Source organism: Plutella xylostella, chromosome 9 (assembly GCF_932276165.1).
Source record: "Plutella xylostella chromosome 9, ilPluXylo3.1, whole genome shotgun sequence".
Lineage (NCBI taxonomy): Eukaryota > Metazoa > Arthropoda > Insecta > Lepidoptera > Plutellidae > Plutella > Plutella xylostella.
This window is the reverse complement of record NC_063989.1, coordinates 11235528-11257030: the sequence shown is the minus strand read 5'-3', so window position 1 is coordinate 11257030 and position 21503 is coordinate 11235528. Positions and strand designations below refer to the sequence as shown.

General features: G+C 41.1%; 1 protein-coding gene and 1 long non-coding RNA gene across 2 annotated transcripts; both read right to left on the bottom strand.

Moving 5' to 3' along the window:
- Positions 1–277: 277 nt before the first annotated feature.
- LOC105385752 (tubulin-specific chaperone D) lies at positions 278–21447 on the bottom strand. Its single transcript, XM_048623020.1, has 23 exons — positions 20880–21447; positions 20558–20717; positions 20172–20295; positions 19645–19895; positions 19105–19244; positions 18272–18346; positions 17651–17783; positions 16760–16983; positions 16270–16404; positions 15524–15658; positions 14632–14770; positions 13955–14134; positions 13523–13662; positions 13082–13178; positions 12660–12809; positions 11826–11939; positions 11276–11435; positions 10967–11054; positions 10066–10239; positions 9190–9352; positions 8256–8395; positions 5094–5249; positions 278–1108 (listed from the first exon to the last, which is right to left on the bottom strand). The coding sequence occupies exons 1-23, from the start codon at positions 21234–21236 to the stop codon at positions 971–973; spliced, it is 3573 nt and encodes a 1190-aa protein (XP_048478977.1). The 5' UTR covers positions 21237–21447; the 3' UTR covers positions 278–970.
- Positions 3527–4926, bottom strand: LOC119691317. The gene is made up of 3 exons (XR_005253890.2): positions 4627–4926; positions 4358–4543; positions 3527–4169 (listed from the first exon to the last, which is right to left on the bottom strand). It is a non-coding gene; the product is annotated as an uncharacterized LOC119691317 (long non-coding RNA).
- Positions 21448–21503: the final 56 nt, after the last annotated feature.

Below are 21503 nucleotides of genomic sequence, written 5' to 3'. Positions count from 1 at the left end.
TATAGGTTATTTATCTGCGGACGTTTTGGTAGTAGAGTAGGAGTATAGACAGAGTTACGAGAGCTACTTAGGGCGAGATGAGTCTGTCCGCCATTTTCATTTTGTTTCTGCGCGCGTTACAGGATCAAGAAACGAAATAGATCATTATCATTTTACTATGTTACCCGTTTTGTGAATAAATTATAATTACTGTTTTAAAATGCGTGTTTGATTTTGTAAACTGCGGCGCGGGAAACCAAAATCTAAAATGGGAAATTATTTAACTGAAACAAAGAAATACATAAATAGGAAGTATATATTTCGTTATAAGTACTAAAAATGCATTTTAAACAAATAAAGTTTTAAAATAACAATGTTTACGCGATACATTAGTTTGTGAGTAGTGAGTAGCGAAATTAAGAATACATTATCAGTCATTACATGACGCTACAAGTTATATTTTTTTAGTAACACATATTGTTTTCTTAAAAGCACTTAAGAGAGCAATAAAGGCACCGAATTGTGGAATGCTTTATGTAAGAATTTAGAAATCATAACTGAAACATCCCCTTGGAGATTCTTATAATTCTTTAAATAATGGAAATAACATAATCTCAAACATTAATAAAATGGAAAACGACATTGAGAAGGTTCAAGCCATAATACAAGCTAACCCCTTATTCATTATTCTTTGACTGAGAGGGACTAAACAGCTCAATAGCTAAAACATCCTATAACTTTTGTGTGAATAAGGGGGTAAGAAAACAGTTACAATATTTTTTTTAATTCAAGGCAGCTTTTGTTATATTAATGTTAAAAACATCAATCTCTTTTGAAAAACTGTGTGAATATTGTAAAGCTGTGCCCTTCATCTGAAATAGATCAAAACAAATTATCCTGACTCGTTTAAAGCTTCAAGCTTCTTCCTTTAAAGTCTTTACACAATAAAAGCATGTTAAAATTAATTCCAGTCGTGCTTCTCTCTGATTGGCTAGGGCGCCGCTGCCGCTGCCGGCTTCTGCTTCAGGAGTGGTCGCTTGATGCCCATCAGGTCACAGAGCTCGTTCCTGATTGGTCGCAGCTCCGTGACGTCACGCTCCCAGTCGGTCTCGGCTAATACCTCCATTACCTGAGACAGATAGTGCACTTTTAGGAGAGTATTAAAGAGATGTCAGTTAACAAAATATCGAAATTTATTTCAGAACGCCTTATGAAGTACTTGACAGTAATATTGAATGTGAAATGTGATGTTATTTTATTGTAATCCCAGAACTAGTTGGGCCTATTTTAATACTAGGAAAGCTTCGCTCTCCCTTTCACATTTCCTGTGGGATTTTAGGGATGAAAGGTAACCTATGTGTTAATCCTGGCAGCTTACCAAGTTATGAAGTCCAGCCTTTTGGCGCTGGAGAAGAAACAAACACAAACTTCCGTCTCTATAAGCACGAGTGTAAAATGTGTCATCATACCTCTTCAAGGCGATCATTGACTACCACAACACTCACGTGAAACGTGCCTGCACATCTGTAGCCCTACTCTTGGCACGCAATGTATTGGTTTCATCTTGCCTTCTCGCCATTTGGCACTCCCGAAATCGATGGTGGCGCCATCTTGTCTTAACTATTGAGCGGTTTTCCGTCGAAAACCATCAAAATCGAGTCCAAATTGGGAATTGGCACTCTTGACAACCTTTTTGACAGATGTTATTGTGTTCATTCTTGTGTTTAGGCAAGTCATTTAGGCAAGAACAAATAAACAACTTTTGAGTGAAGATTTGTGAATAAAGTAGTTAAATTATAGCTCGTTTGGCGCTACAATGTACAGGAAATTTAAGTACAATGTGTACCATCGCTCTTACGATCAAGGAAAACATCGTGAGGCAACCTGCATGTCTAGATTTCGCACATCTAGATAATATGTGAAACCCATATGTAATGGCTCGTTTGGCACAACAATTTACATAGGATTTAAGGGAAATGTACCTATATTATCCCTCTTACGATAAAGAAATACTTCGTGAGACAAGATATCTAGGCAAGAACAAATACATTAACTAACAATTTGTGAGTGGAGATTTGTGAATAAAGTAGCTGAATTATGTCTTGTTTGGCGCTACAGTGTACATGAAGTTTAAGTTACAATGTATAACATTGCACTTACGATGAAGGATAACATCGTGAGGCAACCTACATATCTAGATTTCGCACATCTAGATAATATGTGAATCCATCATCCCGCAGTGGACCAGTATGGTGGGAATAGCTCGTTTGGCGCTACAATTTACATGGTTTCTAAGTTAAATGTATACCATCCCGTTTACGATGAAGGAAAACATTGTGGCAACCTGCATATCTAGAGTTTTCATATCTAGATTATAATGTGAACCCACCAACCCGCAGTGGACCAGCATGGTAGGAAATGGTCCATGCATAGGAAGGCAGTTTAGACGTTAGGGATATGTACAATTGTTCCATTCGAGATAGCCAGGTGCAGGTACGTACACCCCCGCAGAGAATATATAATAGAGCAGCCCGTTAAGCCACAACACCCGGTTTGGTGGAAGGATCCACCATTTACTATGGAGATGAACCACCACTTCCAGCACATCTACATGCCTAAATACTATAGTATCTTGTAAATATTTCAGTACTTAATGAAAAAGATTTAAAAATAAAAACATTATGTAAGTTTCAGAATTCTTTATCTTTATAATAATCATACAGACATACTTTTGTAGAATAATAATTTCACCACCACTGTTGAAATACTTGCAAACTTAATAATATAAGGAACATATTAACATAGGAACACTTTTTATAATATTATTTAACATTTCTTAAAACAAAAATGTTCATATACTTCAACATAGGATAAGTATTAATATAAAATAATATTTTTAGTCACAGGAAAAATAATATAAAATCTACTTAAATCATCACATCATCTACTACTGCACAACAGCATCTATACCCATAACTAGTAACGCTGGTTATGGGACTAAATGGACTTAACTTTGTTATTTCTTGATAACTATTGCACAATTTGTATGAGGATATTGACTCCATCACGGACAGCTTCTGCTAGGTCCCCTTTAGGCTTTAGGGCATTAGCCCATGCTGTCAGCAGTTAGGCCTCTACCTGCTTTTCCTCTATGGCCATCACTCTGTCTACTTCTACATCAACTTGGTTGCGGCGGCTGGATCTACGCTGTGAGGTGGGAGCAGGATGACCTGAGCGGCTTGATAGTTCAGGCCTGGGTATGATGGGTTCAGGATGCTGCACCTCGACATTAAGTATGTTATGATCCTGCCACAAAAATTTAATGGAACCATTGTTCCATTAGAGACAGCCAGGTGCAGGTACTTACACCCCCGCAGAGAATATAATAGAGCAGCCCGTTAACCTACAACACCCGGATTGGTGGGAGGATCCACCATTTACTATGGAGATGAACCACCTCTACCAGCACCTCTACATGCCTAAATACTACAGTATCTTGTAAATATTTCAGTACATAATGAAAAAGATTTAAAAATAAAAACATACATAAGTTTCAGATTTCTTTATCTTTATAATAATACAGACATACTTTTGTAGAATAATAATTTCACCACCACTGTTGAAATACTTACAAACTTATAATATATAAGGGACATATTAACATAGGAACACTTTTTCTAATATTATTCCACATTTCTTAAAACAAAAATGTTCATATATTTAAATCAACATAGGTATTACCTAATATAAAATAATATTTTAGTCACATCACATCATCACAGTAAATCATCACATCATCCACTACTGCACAACAGCATCTGGACCCATAACTAGTGACGATGGTTATGGGTCTAGATGCCCTTAACTTTGTATTTCTTGATAACTGTTGCGCAATTTCTATGAGGATATTGACTCCATCACGGGCAGCTGCTGCAAGGTCCCCTTTAGGCTTTAGGGCATTAGCCCATGCTGTCAGCAGTTCGGCCACTCCCTGCTTTTCCTCTATGGCCATCAATCTGTCTACTTCTACATCAACTTGGTAGCGGCGGCTGGATCTATGCTGTGAGGTGCTGTGAGGATGAGCTGAGTGGCTTGATAGTTTAGGCCTGATTAGGTATGATGGGCTCAGGATGCTGCACCTCAACTTTAAGTATGTTATGATCCTGCCATTTACCACGGCAGTCCTCAGTCTGAAAAAAATAATTACACATTAAACATTAACTAACATTTAAAATAAAATGTTTTTCTTTCCAATACTTAATATTAAAAAGAAGTAATGAAGTATGATTAGTGGGTCATCTTGGGGGATTTTAGCTTACGAGGATTTTAATTTGGTAGTCATAACAAAATGAAAAGTAAACTTAAGATTTCAACTTACTTTACATTATGTCCATCTTTTCAAGACCCTTCGACCGCATTTAAGGTCGAGGCCATTGATGTTATTTTCTCATAATTTTAACTTCCCTAGGTCGGTCTTAAGAAGATCCCTGGCCATTCCTGGGTAACTTTCTAGATATTCTACAAGTAATTTCGTCTGGCGGTACGACGGCCGAGTTGCGGAACTCTGTGGGGAAAAACTAGGTTCATTATAATGATCATAGTGGATATACAGATGATTCTAACACGTTTGGTAACTGAACAACTTACCATAATATTGGTTTTTAAACTTTTTACGTTGTTACTTATTATGAAAATCCACCGACCGGCCATGACAACAAGAATGTTAATGACAATTTGTTTTTTTTTTCGTTTTCATTCATTCTTTCACAGAGTAACTGTCAAAATTGACTCACAATCCAACACAAGTTAGAACCAATTCGAATTAGAACACGATCGTGAGCCAATTCATGTCGGGAGTGCCAAATCTAACTTGAAATTGCCATAAACTTGTGTTCGATCTTAACACAATATGAATTTACGTCTTGCGTGCCAAGAGTAGGCCTACTGGTCTTCCTTGTGAGTGTGAAACGTGTCTGCATACCTTGTCCTGGCTGTGAGTGTGAAACGTGTCTGTATACCTTGTCTTCGTTGTGAGTGTGAAACGAGTGTGAAACGTGTCTGGATCCCTATTCTATTCTATTAAAGCACTACTCATGTGAAATGTGCCATCACACCTGGTCCTGATTGCTCGGGGGCACACAGCTCACGTCCCCGTACAGCGCGAGCGCCTCGTACAGGCGCGCCGCGGCGCAGCGCCGCACGTAGCACTCCGAGTAGCACAGGTAGATCACTAGCTGGCCTAGAGACTTGCGGCATACTTCGCCGCCCACCTGTAGGGAAAAATAAAAACAATACAATAAACTTTGTTTGCACGCCATAAAAAACTTAAATAACAAAGATGCACAAATGGCGGTATAATGGATTATTTGGAGGGTCGGCAGACTAAAGTACATAAGTCATAATTCATTTTCACTTTAGTTTTTACAGGAACAACAAAAAACATAATAAAAATCAATGTATTTGGAATTTAATAATTTATTTATTACACTTTCATTGTTAAACATGAAATACATTAGATGAACATAAAAAACTATAAAAAATTAGTCAAAAGCGGACTTTGAGTGACTTATGTGATACGTATTATTTACTAAGTACACCTTAGATATGACTTAAGTGATTAGGCCTAGTGAAGTGTTGCTTTTATTTCAGATAATAATATTAATCATACACTCACAGAAGAGAATGTGTGTGTGTATGATTAATAATTATCTAATTATTGAACTCTTCTTCACTACTGAAAACATCTGGGAGTGTGTTCCGAGCTGTTTCAGAAGAAGGCAAATTATTGTAAAACTAAGAAATATCATCTTTTTTCTCTTTGAATATAGGTTTGTTGGACATCAATGGTATAGCATCAGGCACTATCTTCTCTTCACATAGTCTGGAAATCACTATTTCGGTCTAAGGTATTCTTGAACAAAATAATCATCATCAGCCTATAGCAGTCCACTGCTGGACGTAGGCCTCTCCCAAAGCACGCTACTGGATGCGAAGTCGTCACCCCATCTAGCCGGTAGACGTCCCACACTACGTTTGCGTTGTCGCGGCCTCCAGTCCAGAACACGTTTACCCCATCAGTCATCGGTTCTTCGACAGATGCGATCAGCCCACTGCCACTTAAGCTTACTAACTCGGTGTGCTAAGTCGGTGACTTTAGTTCTTACGTTCCGGATGCAATCTTTCAGAGAGACTCCAAGCATCTCTCTCTCTCTCGCATTAGCTCTTTCCATAGCTCGCTGAGTGACCTTCAGTTTGTGAACCAGTTCCACTGTAAGTGTCCACGTTTCAGCCCCATAGGTCATAACCGGTAGGACACACTAATCAAAGACGTTTTCGTCTTGAGACTTTGTGGTATGGGCGACGAGAAGACTTGACGAAGTTTGCCAAATGCTGCCCAGCCCAACTGTATTCTTCTATTGACCTCTGATTGGAAGTTGTTTCTACCCAGCTGCATATTGTTGATCAACTTCTAGGGTCATGCCATCAACGGTTATTGGACACGGTAAAACGTGGTTATTATACACAACCTTAGTTTTATCCAGGTTCATCTCGAGGCCAACCTGGCGTGAAGCTTTGAATAGGCTGTTCAGCATTTGTTGAAGTTCCTGCAGATTCGGCTATAATGACGATGTCGTCGGCAAATCGAGGGTGCAAGATGTTTTCGCCGTTGATGTTTATGCCTTGTCCTTTCAAGTCCAGCGTTTTAAAGACATCGACCAAAGCATTGCTGAACAGATTCGGGGAAATTACGCCTTGTCTGCTGTTTTATTTTCTTTTATTACATTTCATTCTACATGCTGTCTGAGCCTGCAACTTTCTTTCAGGAATCTCTTTGTATTTTAATGTTTTGTAACTTTGGCCTGTACTACGCATTTTTTTCTGTTGTTTCAACACACGCAAGCTTAATCCAGCAACGGCAGGTGGTTCATTTGTAATTTCTAAGTCTGAAGTCGTAGAAGAACTATCATTTGTAACATTTTCAGTTCTATGTGTTCCTGTTTTCGACTAGACCGGTTCGTTGACAAATAAAAAGTCGGGGTCAGCTATAGAATCATCTGAATCTTCGTACCTGATCTCGACTCCTCTGAATGTGTTTGATGTGTATGGTACTGTCTCCATGTATGGGTCATTGGTTGATCCCATTGCTTGAGAAGTCATCACCACACTTATGGTGGCTTCGTTTTCCTTTTGATTTTTACCGTGTATAAAGTATAAGACAAACTAAGCATAATCAATTTCAATTAATAAGTATGTATGAAAATATGCATGAGTTTATACTTTATTTATACATATTGCAATTAAACACTTACTTGCTGTGGGACTTTAATCCTAGCTGAGCCTAGTTCCACTAGCTTTTTTCTTCTTCCTAAATTCATTTTTAACAATAATTCACTTCACACAATATGAACGATTAAACGTACTGTTTAAAATAGAATCAAAGTTAAGACTGAAGCAAAATAACACTTATATCCCATAGGATTGTAATAAAAAATATCGTGTAGGTACCTAACCACTTGTAGACCACCCGTAGTTAACTACTGTCCAACAAAATTCTTTGAAGATATATTTTTTATTTAGTGGTTAGTAAGACACTTGAGAAACGGTGTTAAAATTATTAGGTACCTTATAACATAAGTCGTTCCTTATCGGCACAACGTGACTGTAAAGTGTTTGTTCCTTTTCACATAAGTTCACTTATGTTGTTTAGCCTGATTACAAATTGGTAGCTTTCAAAATGTTCATAAGGAACAATTTGAGACTTAGCTACTTATAATAGTGATTTGACATGTGTGTTTTAGTCCAGCTATGAGTCGAGCCAAAATAATGCCCCTGGCGACTAACAAAAAATATAGGTAAAAATGACTTATGTGCTTTAGTCTGCGGGCCCTTCATTTATGAGTGATTAATTATGAGTGAAATGGGAATGGATATAGTTTACACCAAAGTCTACCACAGGAAGTCAGTATTAGTCAAGTGCGACAGGCGATCACAGAGCATTGTGGCGCTCATTGGGACAGAGAATAGACGGTTAATGGGTACATGGGTAATCAGCGTATCGACGACAAGACTCTCTCATCCAGGTGATACGACACTCGCCGAGGGTGTATAGTATATATTGTGTATATCCGACGCACTCCGGGCAATAAGCGACTGCTGCTAATCCGACTAGCCAATCTTCTCAGTACGGTAACAGACCCTATTCTGGCTCTTGTATTTGTCACCTTACAAGAAACTTACATACCCCTGTAGAAAAAACACCCTGTATACACACTGACCTGCACCAATTGACACAGCACATTGATGGAATCAAGCAGCTTGTACCAGTGCTTGCCTCCGCGAAGCTCCAGTTGCACATACTTGAGGACGTCGGCAGCGAATGTGGAGGTGGGGTCGTCGAGGATCGGGGATATCGCTCCTGTGAAGAGAAAATGTGGGGTTAATGTTGTCCTGATGTAATTATGTGGACCTAGATCTCGATAGACTAATCTAAAAATAAAAGGCTAAGCTAATGTGTTTGACAGCGTTATTACTTATATCTGCTTGTTTTTGTATGAGGTCTAAAATAAACCTATAAGAAGAGAGTAATCGGAGAGAGAATTCCGCAAAAGACCTAGAACCTAAAATCGATAGGCACCATTGGCGCGCGCTGTGCCGTTTGATCGCTATTGCTCTATTGCGTCTAGGTCACGTTCCGTATCCTATCTTATTCTTTTTTCATCCTAAGACAAATACAGTATTAAATATGTGACCTGAACTAAGCAGCCTCTCCAGCAAGTTGAACATGGGCTGCGACACTCGCCGGTCGTGCAGGTGCCGGGTGAAGATGGCCGTCAGCTCGCGGCAAATCTCTTGCAGTAGGGGCAGATCAGCCGAACAAGGGAATCAGAAGTGGGATTGCACCGTGTGTTTCTAGTTCCCTTGTTGCACCTTTTGTCTATTGTTATTAGCGTAGCTAAGCTTAATCTAAGCTAGTGTGTTTGAGAGCTTTATAATGTCTGATTTGTGGTAGGTCTAAAATAAACATATAAGAAGAGATCGTCGGATCTCAGAGAAAGCCGCAAAACATGTAGATCTAGAACCTAAAATCGATGGATTCCATTGGCGCGCGCTATGCCCCTCGATCGCTATTGGTCTATTGCGTCCGTATCCTCCCTTATTCTTTCTTCATGCTAAGAACAATTTTTAGTAGTACTAGGTCTGTGGTAGTACCTGAACTAAGAAGTCTCTCCAGCAAGTTGAACATGGGCTGTGACACTCGCCGGTCGTGCAGGTGCCGGGTGAAGATGGCGGTTAACTCGCGGCAAATCTCTTGCAGTAGGGGTAAGTCGGCCGAGCGCAGGAATGCGAAGAGGGATTGGGTCGTGTGTTTCACCTGTTGGGAAATGTAATGGTTACACCAATAGGTAAGAAAGATAATTTAGAATTTGGTAAGTAAATGAGAAAATGACCATAGAACCTAAATTCACTATATTCGTAGGTATATCAATACTCTATCCTACTTATAACTTTGGAACGGCTGGAGTTGTAGTTCTATTATTATTATTATTTTATTTAAAAAAAAGATATAAACAATAGTCGATATATGCATATGTAGGGTGTATGAGTGATACAAACAAGCCCCACTATTGACGGCTAGGTCCAGCCTACGCACAGCTCAACTGTGCTTGCTCCACGTTCTGTAGGGTGAGTCACACCAGTGATCACCTACCAGGGTATCCGACCGCTCTCCGCCACTAACAGCCAGCCCCAGCAACAACCTCGGCCGGTATGTCTCACAGGCCAGGAGGCGCGTGAACCGCGGCATGGTGTGTCCGGGAACACTGGCCACACGTACAGTCGTCGAAGTATAATAGGCCCGTTTGGACAGCTACACAAATTTGCTATTTACTCTTGATTTACTTGATGAAATACATAAAGAGACACACAATCTGGCTTATTATTATACGACCGAGTTAAAATTGCTGAGATTTTTTTATGAATTAGATTTGACACCAGCTGTAATCCCGTACATTTTGTAGCTGTTCAAACGGGCCTCTTATATTTCGACGACTTGAGGGTGAGTCACAACAGTATCACACCACCTACCAGGGTATCCGACCGCTCTCCGCCACTAACAGCCAAGCCCAGTAACAACCTCGGCCGGTATGTCTCACAGGCCAGGAGGCGCGTGAACCGCGGCATCGTGTGTCCGGGGAACAGCCAGAGCACCGTGTTGTTGTATTGGGTTGAAGGGGCGGCTGGCTCGTCGGTGTCTGGCTTCTGTTGGAAGGGGGATAGATTATTAGTCTACTAGCTGTTCCCGCGTTAAAAAGTAGTATATGTGTTAATCCAGGGTGCCAGCTAACTCCATATCAAATATCATTTTTTAAATCAGTTCAGCCATTTTGACGTGAAGAAGTAACAAACATACATACACACATACTCACAAACATTCGCATTTATAATATTAGTAGGATGATGTTAATATCTCCTATAATCATGACAAATATAAAAAAAACACACACGCACTCACGCCTTGTACTAATGTACTCCCTTGCGGGGTAGGCAGAGGTGCATTGCTGCACCCTCTTTTCGCCAGAGTGTTATGTTAGTCCCAATGTAATAGGGGGCGAGCCTATTGCCATTTTACGGGCACATCCAAGACCCGAGAAAAAATATCTGTGTTTAAACAAATATCTGCCCCGGCCGGGAATCGAACCCGGGACCATCGGCTCAGTAGTCAGAGTCACTAACCACTACGCCATTCGGTCGTCATAATGACAAATATCATAAAGAAGAAATAAGACTTTACACATACTAGTCAAACAAAAGTTAAAACTCCCCTCGGCCTCATAATCGTAATCGTACAAGAAAAGAAGACAGCAAGAGAAGTAGAAAGAAAATGTATCCTAGTGATAGCGAAATAATAAAACAAATACATATAAGAAGGCGTTTTTGTCAAAAAAAAACCCATACACGTGTAAAAAGTGTAAGAGTAGATTATAACCTGCACTAGTGGTTTGAGTTCGACATCTTCCGGAGGGAAGATCTCTTTCAGTTCTTCGTGATGTGGAATGTTCGGGATTACGGGGTCACTGAAAAGAAAATATTAACTGATTTACAGAAAATATTAGTGAATACACAAGTGTGTACTTATTTTTGGAATTAGTAATTGTAATAATTTTTGAATTTTGCACCAGTGCCCCTACTCTCCCTAATCTTTATTGTCCAAAACCCATTTGGCAAAATGCGTATGGCTTAAACTTTTTTGCCGAATTATCACTTCACTAATACATTTATGTGGTCTAATACTCACTTGTATATAAACGCAGTGAAGATCCGTCCCGCCAGTGCCCTGGTTCTATCAATCTTCTCCACGGCTTGTTGAGCCAGCCGTGTCATGATGCCGCTCACTACGTCAGGAGTTAGGACTTCTGGAGCGGAGACTGCGCACTGCCGACACACTGACAGCAGGCCTGGGGGTGGGAAGGTATAATGAGTATAAGTGAGAGGGGTTTTAGGGTGAAAGGTCTTTGAAAGGAGAAGATTGGAGGGAAGAAAGTTCAGTTGTTACTGTGCGAAATATTGAGAGGTCGAGTTTTTACGAGTAATATTGTTTGTATTAACAATATCCATACCTACATAATGTTAATAGTTAAAACTGTTTTCTTGGTGTACATGGCATTGTTACTTTTTGGCCTTATATGTGGTTCGAGTAATACACGAATAGTAAATTGAGCTACTGGGAATTGGGAAAGAGACACAATGCAGTAAAACACATACATCGAATTCCCATCCCCTAAGGTATATAAACGTACTGTAAAGATAAATAGTGTAATAATAATAATTAAAACCCAAAAACTCACCAGTCATGCTAGCCTCTCGCACCCACGCGCCGATATCTCCCCTCATGTCCACCGTGTACTCATCCAACGCCTCCAGCAGCGCCGCAATCACTTCAGGGGCCAAGTCCAGTCTGTCTGTAGATAGATAGATAGAAAGATACTCTTTATTTATATATTTTTATATTTATATATTTCCACAAACACATTGACAGCATTACATAAAACTTACATAAACTAACACATATGTATTATTAAGTGACATTTTTAGTTATTTCATCTTACATACTTTTTTTGCACATCTTTGTACCAGTTTTCCTGTACCTCCTGTAAATTGGCTGGTAGAAAATGCTCTTAGCCCACCTTTTGTGCATTTATTATATACTAGCTGTACCCACGAGCTTCGCTTCGCCTTAAAAAATATTTGCGACACCTTCGTGCACTCTATCCCCCTTATTCATAGAAAAGTTACAAGACGTTTTAACTAATATACTGTTTTGTCCCTCTCTTTCAAAGAACAAATTGTTCTTTGTCGGAGAGGGACAAAACAGTTTATTAGTTAAAACGTTCTGTAACTTCTCTATGAATAAGGGGGTAAGAGTGAACGGATAGACCATATGTATGCCAAACTTCATTAAAATCCGTTCAGTAGTTTTGGCGCGAAAGAGTAACAGACAGACAGACACAGTTACATTCGCATTTATAATATTAGTTAGGATTTGTACACAAAAACATGGACAACATTACAAAAAACTTAATCTAACACACATGTACAGATGGCGGTCTTATCGCTTAAAGCTTAAATCGATTTCTTCCAGACAACCTTTGGAGGATATTTCGATTAAGGACTAAGTGTACCTGTAGTCTGCAACACGGCACTAAGAGCCAACGCGGCGTCCCGTCGTGCTTCCGCCCACTTGGCGGTAGGGGGCGACACTTTCGTGCACTCTATGAGTGAACGGATGACGTGGGCGCAGGAGTCGGATAGGACGAACTTTGGGAGGGATCCTGTGGAGGAAATAGTACATTGTATTAATCGCTCTAAGCGATAAGGTTGTCTATTGTTTATTGTTCCTAGTTTATAAGTACTCTTTGTAAGTATGTTTTAATATTTGTGGTGACCAATAAACATATATTTCATTCTATTCTATTGTTACCCAAAGGGTGAAAGCCACTTCTTTAGTCCCCGAGGCGGGGTTAAGCATCTAAACGTAGCGAGAGCGCTAATAGCCAAAATATAAATTGTGAACAAAGAACAAATAACAAGTCGTGTGTCTCACCAATAGCCTTAGCGTATCCCATTCGCAGCAACAGGCCGTTGACCCCGGTGTTGCTCAGCTGTTCGCAGTACTTCTCTAACAGCTGCACACGTTTCTCCTGAACAGAAAAATACAGGTAAGTATAATACCACAGTCATGTACAGGGTGTTATAAAAATGCAAAGTAAAAGCTGAAAGTGAGTGAGATAGGGGATCATTTTGTATAACTTTTGGTACTTAATAAGAACAAAATATACAAGCATAGCGTTGGACGAACTCAAGCCTACTAGATGGACACCATAGATAGATATCCGGTAGTGGTTTGATCATGAATTTTTACATTGTGGTATTCTTACTGACACACGCAGTGCAGTGTCACAAATTACAAAAAAACTGTTGCTTAAAAAACTTTTTCGGTGTTGGCACTTGATTCTATTACATTCATCTCTCTAGTAAACTCTACCTTAGCAGTCCCCCCCTCATACTCCAAGTCATCTGGCTGTAGATATTGAGTGAAGACACACGGCATGGCCGCCACCGCGTGGTCCCTGATGGAAGACACCTCGTGCTCCAGACACTCTTCTAGCAACTGGATCCAGTCCTCTGGAATGGAAAGGGAAGTTAGAATAAAGGCATTATAGTTTACAGGAAGCGACGCAAAATTGCTAACAATCTAGAAAATTGCGGAATCGGTACTAACTATCTTCGTTTCTAATCACTAGCATTTGAGAAGAGCTGACTTCATAAAAAAGGATGATAGCCGTGATTCGTTTGTCATTGTAAGCGCTTGTTCACATTAAACACTCGGGAGCGGGCGCATTCAAGATACATGATTTTATCAACTGTTTTTAGTAGTGCTTCTACAAGAGGGGTAACTATAGGGTTATCAACATACGGACGGCGGCGGCGGGCAGCGGCACGCGCGCGCGGCTCAGGGCTGCCACACACTGGCAGGCGGCGGCGCGGACCAGCTCGCCGCCCAGCCCTAGTAGCTGTCTCCGTGCTCGCAGCCCTGAGACCAGCCCGTGGACGGAGGTGAGGACGGATGGGGGGATGAGCTTGTCTGCGCGGGTGCCTGTGGGAGATAAGTGTGTTATAAATAGCCTTGTTTCTGATTTAAAAAAAAAACTTATGGACGGTACAAATAATGAACTGTATTTAACATGCACAATCGCATGCCAGGTGAGATAAGATAGTTTCTATAAATATATCACGAACGCTAAGAATAAAAATTTTTGCCGTAACTTCCAAGGGTAACAAAAGTAGCTTCCCAAGTATCTACACACCAAAATATGCCATAACTCGATTCAATTCGTTCCTATATTCCGAATTATGAATTCGATGATAGCGATATCTTAAACTTAGACTTTCAAAAGAACCTTAGTTATTAAAAAAATGCATGTGTGTTATTCTGTTGGTGGAACAATAAATAAATAAAAGCAAACATCACATAACAAACATTGATGTCATTGATAAGGTAAACTTCATCTCTAGTTTCCTAACAATGGCAATGTTCACCCACAACTCCCAACGACTAAACCCCCAACATCTCATTTTAAAACTCCATCTCACCATCAGGCAGCTCTGCCTCCGCCAACGCATGTATGGCCTCTCCTAGCGCCAGGATCGCCCCGTGCCGCACGTTCAGGTCTATTGACTGCGTCTTGGAGACTAGCTTCGGGAGGACTGTTGTGGCTACGTATTCTGGAGCCTGCGGGGTGTGGGAGGTTGAGTTAATGGGAATCCTACTTATATTTTTATAATAGCGAAAGTTTGTGAGTGTGTAATATGTGTATGTTTGTTACTACTTCACAGCAAAACGGCTGAACCAATTTTAATTAAAGTTGGTATGGAGTTGGCTGACACCCTAAATTAACATATAGGCTACCGCGGAATTCCCTCGAGAAACCTTTTCAAGGCGAAGCGAAGCCCGCGGGAACACCTAGTGTCTACATAAATACATGACTCATTATTTAGTAAATATAATGAGGAAACGGCGAATCTTTTGAAGTTTGACCTGCAAGAAAAGACTGCGTAACGTTGCTCGATATTCACGGCTACTCTCAGATTTTTTCTATTTTATTATTTAATATATTCCATTAAGTACTCACCGGCGACATTGCGTTGAAGTGGGATTTAGATGAATAAACTAAGCCGGTGCATAAAATATAAAATAAAATTAACTAACCCTACCTAACCTTAGCTAACGCTAGAATAGAAAAGTGACAATAATGAAAAACGTCAAATTCTTGTCAAATTGATGTTATTCATTTCATAGAGATTTCCAGCCTGCTAGAAAAGACTTTGAACCTTTTTTCCTAAAATAAACCTCGGGCTTTTTGTTTAGCGACATCAAAACACTCTATGGCGATGGTGCGATCATCATAATTTTAAGCACGAGTATGGAAAAAATAGTCCGACAACCATATCTTACCCCCTTTCGGGGATAACAATATCCACCCACCTTATGCGTTAACTTATGCAGTGCTTTCGCCGACAGTTCTCTGATGGCGCAGTCCCAGTGCTCAGTCTTCAAGTCCACGAGGTGGTCTATCAGGGGTATCGTGTACTCAGGGAAGGACGCGACGTATGGCGCCACCTGATGGTGGAAAAAGGACATTAGATTTTACATGGCCTAAAAATTTGTATTTGTTTTTGCCGTGCGCGTATAATATTTTCATATTATTATTCTTCTAGGAACGTAGCTACTGTACTGTGTGTATAACATTATAGGTAATATTTGTGTGGTGTAACCTGAGCATTTAGCGACTAACAAACATTGGTCCTAGTGTTTATCACCCACACGCTAAGAAGACCGTTTTGCCAGATTTTGGCGTTATTACCTACTTATTTTACCACGCGCCAAATGATGACTGCACTGGAAACTTGAAAGAAGTGTTTTATTCTATAAAATCTAATTTACCAACTAATTCAAGCCACATATTTCTAATTCTAAGTCACCTGTTCTCAAATGTTACATTTTGCCTACTGGTTACTCACGGCACATGATAGTCTAGTGTGGGATCCCCAGCTACCATAGTTTTTAATCTGGTTCAAATAATCTAAAACTATTTTATATCCACAACATTTATTAAGATAACCTGTGTTAATTTTGGTTAAATAAACATTTCTTCATTTCAGCACTGCAGACGAGACGGTTCTTACTTTTCAATAAGTTCAGATAATGTACTTATTACTACATATCCTCACCTCAAGATAAGCATGTGCGCGCGGCCCGACCGCCTGAAAGTCGGCGGCGGTGAGGACATCAATACCACGCGGGAACAGCCCGTGCCGCCCCACGTTCTCTTGATACGCCGCCGACGCCGCGCGACGCACATTGATCTGTGGGACGAGTGTATTGTGTGATGACATGGATTTTGAATTGGGTGTTAGCGTTTTCGGTGTTATACAACCTATGTACATGTTAGGGCTACCAACCTGTAAATTTGGGTTATTTACTTTTTGACAAAAACACGCTGTGGTATGTAGGGTTACCAACCTGTAAATTAGGGTTACTTACCTCACGATCGAAGCTATTCATCCATTAGCCACAATCTGTTATAACTTCTCTGGTATGTAACTTGCTGAAAATTACAGTTATTTACCTCTCGATCGATCAAAACAAGTCGTAGCTATCAATCCATCAGCCACAATCTGGCATCTTTGTATAGAAATCCTGAAAATTAGCATAACTTACCTCTCTATCAAAACACGCCGTAGCTATCAGTCCATTGGCCACCTCCCCCGCATAAGGCTTCAGGGCTTCCGGTGAGTAGGCCCTTGCAAACGCCCAAGCGGCGTGACAAGCCGCGTCCCTGGCGGCCCGGGTGCCCCCGCAGCGGGGCTCGTCCCGGGCTAGGGCGGCACAGACCGAGGTTATTGAGGCGCCGAGTTGCTCGGGGGATAGGAGGCCGCGGCGCGCTGTGGAGAAGAAATGGGTATTCATAAGGTTGCCTGTATAAAAGATCACTCTCAGCGAGAGGGCCGATAGTGTACATTGGTCCTAGTCTATAAGTATGTTTTGTATGTCTGATTTATGTGGTGTTCAATAAAGTTATATTCTATTCTATTCTGAGAGGGGGTGAAGTTCCTTTAAGTGGCTCTCTCGAATGGAACCTTTGTACATATCCCCTTAATTTCAGCTCAGCCAGCCTTGCTGCCGAGTGAATTGGAGAAGCAAGCCTAGGTGTTGCAATAGCTGAGATAAGAAATGAGAAAGAGATTAAGAAATGTGTATGAAGACATGTTTTATATCACGTCGGGGTCACCAATTTACAGTGTAGGTAAGTAAGTTTTTCGTTTAAGGGTAAAATACGTGGTATAATTCTTAAAGAAATGTCAGAATACGAGAATAGGCAAGGTGGTAAATGTAGATTGGACCTTGGAAGCGATATAACCTACGTTATTGTTCCGTTATTCATAATTATACAGGTAGTTCTGAACGAAACTTGCAGGTATTTTCACTTAATTAGGCATGGCGAACGTAAAATAAGTTATAACGCTCGTATTTGGGGTGATCGACGGTTGTATCCCAACGCAACCACGGTTCATAATCTTAGTTAAACATAATAATAAACCAAAAACTCACCCAACTCAGCAATAGCCATGCACCCGCCATGACACGCCAAATCTCTTTCCCCCGCGTCGAACAGTGTCAGCACACTTTCAGCTACATCCGCCGCCGCCTCCGCGCTCAGGCGGGCGCCGATGCGACCTAGACCCTGTGGTGAAGGGAATACGGGTTAGTTTACACTGTCGAACAGTGTCAGCACACTCTCAGCCACGTCCGCCGCCGCCTCCGCGCTGAGGCGGGCCCCGATGCGACCTAGACCCTGTGGCGAAGGTAATACGGGTTAGTTTACATTGTCGAACAGTGTCAGCACACTCTCGGCCACGTCCGCCGCCGCCTCCGCGCTGAGGCGGGCCCCGATGCGACCCAGACCCTGTGGCGAAGGGAATACGGGTTAGTTTACACTGTCCAACAACGTGAGTACACCACGCCGATGCGACCTAGACCCTGTAGCGAAGTCAATACGGGTAAGTTTGAATTGTCAGTGTGAGGTAGAATCCGGTTGGAAAGTAATAGGGGTATGTTTGCACTGTTGGTTTGCTTTTTGGGTATAGTTGTGTGTGTTTGTACATCAAATTTTATAACAATAGGAAACGGTATTGTATTGATACTGAAAAGACCATGATAATTATATCTTACCTTAGCAGCCGACCATCGCACTACAGTATCGTCATCTCGCAGAGAACACAGAAGCAGTTCCACCACATCTTCTACCTGGAAGAGATTAGATAATAATTAAAAAAAAAAAACTATATGCGCTGAATAAAATCTAATTATAACTTATTCTCATATAAAAGACGCCGAACCTTTCCAGGATCGTCTTTTCATCACTTAGTAGTAAACTTGTTGATATCGACTTGAAGCTAAAGCAATATGCCTACTCAGTTCACAGTATCATGAAGTTCATTAATTCAAGCCCCAGCACTGTTAAAACTTCTATCGTGCTCAGTCATAAGTTAGTATACTAAGTTACTAACATCAAGTTACACCAATTGTATTAGGCTAAGCATATGGCTCGGTAAAAATATGATTATTTATTATTATGAAGCGCCATAGTCAGTACTCTAGACATATAATAATAATAATAATGTCCTCCTAGCCGAATTTCGACTACGGCGGCCAATCTCAATTGAGACCAGCCATCTACGCAGGATTATAGTGCCCAAGTATGTGCGCAGTACACAGGAGCACTCTCTGTTCCATCACTCTCATAGCCCAATGAGACGGATTGACCGACACGACTGGAGAGAGCTAGGCGCAGGACCGACTGCTTTACATGCCCATCCGACAGCATGGATCGTTTCACTGTTTCGGACATCAGGTGATCAGCCTTCTATGTCCTAACCAAACTTAGAACCACAATTTAGAAACACAAATTGATGGTCTCACCCGGGAATCGAACCCGGGACCCCTTGGTCATGAAGCGAAGCTTCTACCACTAGACCACAGAGGCAGTTAGTTTAGACACATACCTGTGTAGGCACGGGCTGCGCGGCTTCGGGCGCGGCGGGCGCCGTGTCGCCCGAGGCGTGCGGCCGCAGCGCGCCCGACAGCGAGCGCGCGCCGACTGTGTAGCGCCAGGAGGCTGCCCGGGCGCGGAGGTAGGTTAGACCTGGGTGAATAGACATGAAAGAGAGGAATGATGTAAAAGAGTGTAGGCGAAAGAAACCAGGGGTTAAGCAGGATACCCCTGAGCATGCATATATGCCAATTTGTTTTCTGGTAAACTAATTTAAAACAGTTTGGAAATGAAGTCCAAGTTAAGAATTGTTTGAATAGATTTTTAGGGGATGTCTTTTTCATGTCGGTACTTGCTCTATTGTAAAGTTCTTTATTGACATATAAACAGTACAACATAAAACCTAGGATTAAATAACATTATGGTTAATGTAGAAAATGCATTGCTCTATTTGTGGCAACACAATCATGGCTAGGCTAATTCATATACCGATTCGTTTATTGAATAAAGGAGTCATTTATGCTTATCTAAATGAATCATTATTCCAACTCACCGATCCTCTGCACAATCTTCACTCCATACTTCCTCACCAACATCGCATTGCTCTGTCTAAAGTTCAGTTTCGCCACCCACTCCAACAACTTGGGTGCATATGGCAGGAGATCATCTCTCTTGCCGTGTTTCAACACTGCGGCGACGGCGGCTAGCACCCCATAGTGGATGGTGCTTTCTCCTGTGACGCTAGTTTGCAGGTTGCAGGCCCACTCAAAGAAAGGGCCCAGGTATACTTCTTTAACGTCTCCCCTGGAATTATGGTGAAGTTATTATTATTATACAAGGTCAGAAGCACAGAAAACTGACTAGTCACAGAGTGACAATGTCTAGCTGAGAGGGTTTTCTTAGCACTGTACATTGTTGCAAGTAATTTAAGTATTCTGTTGGTCATGTGATGAAGAAATTAGGAAACTGTAAGGCTGATAGCACAAGAGAAGGTAAATTGAAGAGGTCCCATCATCACTTTGCCCTCCTGGGTTGATTGTGGCATAGACATGACTTTGGCATGTTATATTTAGTAAGTACCTTATAAAGAACTTGGAGGCTAAGTAAGCGCTGGCCTCGGCGCATGTGTCCCGGCTCAGAGCATACTTCTTGCAGATGTTGAATATGCGCTCCATCACTGTCAACTGCTTAGTGGAAGCATCATCTGGAAACAAAAGACAAAGTTTATTACAATCAGACTGGGCTTCTTTTAGTGGTGCCTTTGTTAGAATATAAGATTTAGAGGCCATACATATTCTACATACATGTATATAAATGAATTAAAATATGACAATTTGTCTCCTATCAATAAAAAAAAACGGTTTTTCTGGGCACTAAAGAATCTGCTGTTTTACAGTAACTAAATTTTCCTCATTATTTATTTGTTCAACAGTTTATCTTAGATCTATCTCCCATTATTTACCCACCTTGAGCTCCAGGTGCGAACCCATCAAGCCGGCTCATGTGGAAGGGGATGATGACCACGATGGACAGCCACAGCAGCAGCACGAAGCGGCTGCGCCAGCACTCCTTGTCCTCGTCATCATGAGCTTCTAGCATGCTCAGCACCATCAGTAGGTCTGATACCTGGAAATGTTTGTGATAGTGTTTTGTTTTATTTGTAAAAACAGTAGGTAGGTAGAAAAAAGTAAGATTCTTCATCAAACAATAGTGAATCAATGCTTGTTATTCTTGATAGCTATGCAAATGAGTGTGTATATTCAAAAAAAACTTATTAAATTCACTCGCCTCATGAGGAAGATGCCTCACAACCACTTTGTACCCCCTAACTCTGACAATCTGGTACATGTAGTTGAACACTGCGTCCTTCAGTTTCATCGGCGAGTCCGCCTCCTTGATCAGCACCAGAAACTTGGACAAAATCTTCTCCAGATGAGGATCCAGTAAGTGCGGCTGTTCGTAATACTGCTTCAAGATATTGTAGAGTTTATCGTATTGGAGTTCGACTTCGGGCTTGTCGTAGATGTTCTTGAGGTTGTCGATCATGTCGAGCACCTCGTCCACCTCGGCGAAGTGCTCGAGGGCGCACCCGAGCCCGATGTTGTCGCAGTCTTCATCCAGGTGTTCGGCATCTAGACCCACCATCCTGTTAAGTTCAGGTTTTTGCGGAATATAAGAATCTGGGTACGCAGAATAGAGATGTAGATGAGAAGAATATGTTTATCGTTATCTTGGTTGTTAGATTTCAATAAGTAGTAGATGAGTATAAGTGGAAATTAATAAATAATTAACACCGATTCATCACAACAAAAATTCGAATTGAAACAAAAGTTGACGATTTGTCATCGTGATTGTCATTGCTTGACAGCTGTCAAAATGAGTAATTCATTCGTTCATCTAAAGCTGGCCGCA

Excerpts from the sequence above, each read along its gene's own strand:
- LOC105385752 (XM_048623020.1), bottom strand. The coding sequence starts at position 21,236 with ATGGTGGGTCTAGATGCCGAACACCTGGATGAAGACTGCGACAACATC. Across the intron at positions 17,784-18,271 it reads TGCGATGGTCGGCTGCTAAG|GGTCTAGGTCGCATCGGCGC; the intron begins GTAAGATATAAT and ends CCTTCACCACAG. Across the intron at positions 13,663-13,954 it reads GCTGCCCGCCGCCGCCGTCC|AGGACTGGATCCAGTTGCTA; the intron begins GTATGTTGATAA and ends TTTCCATTCCAG.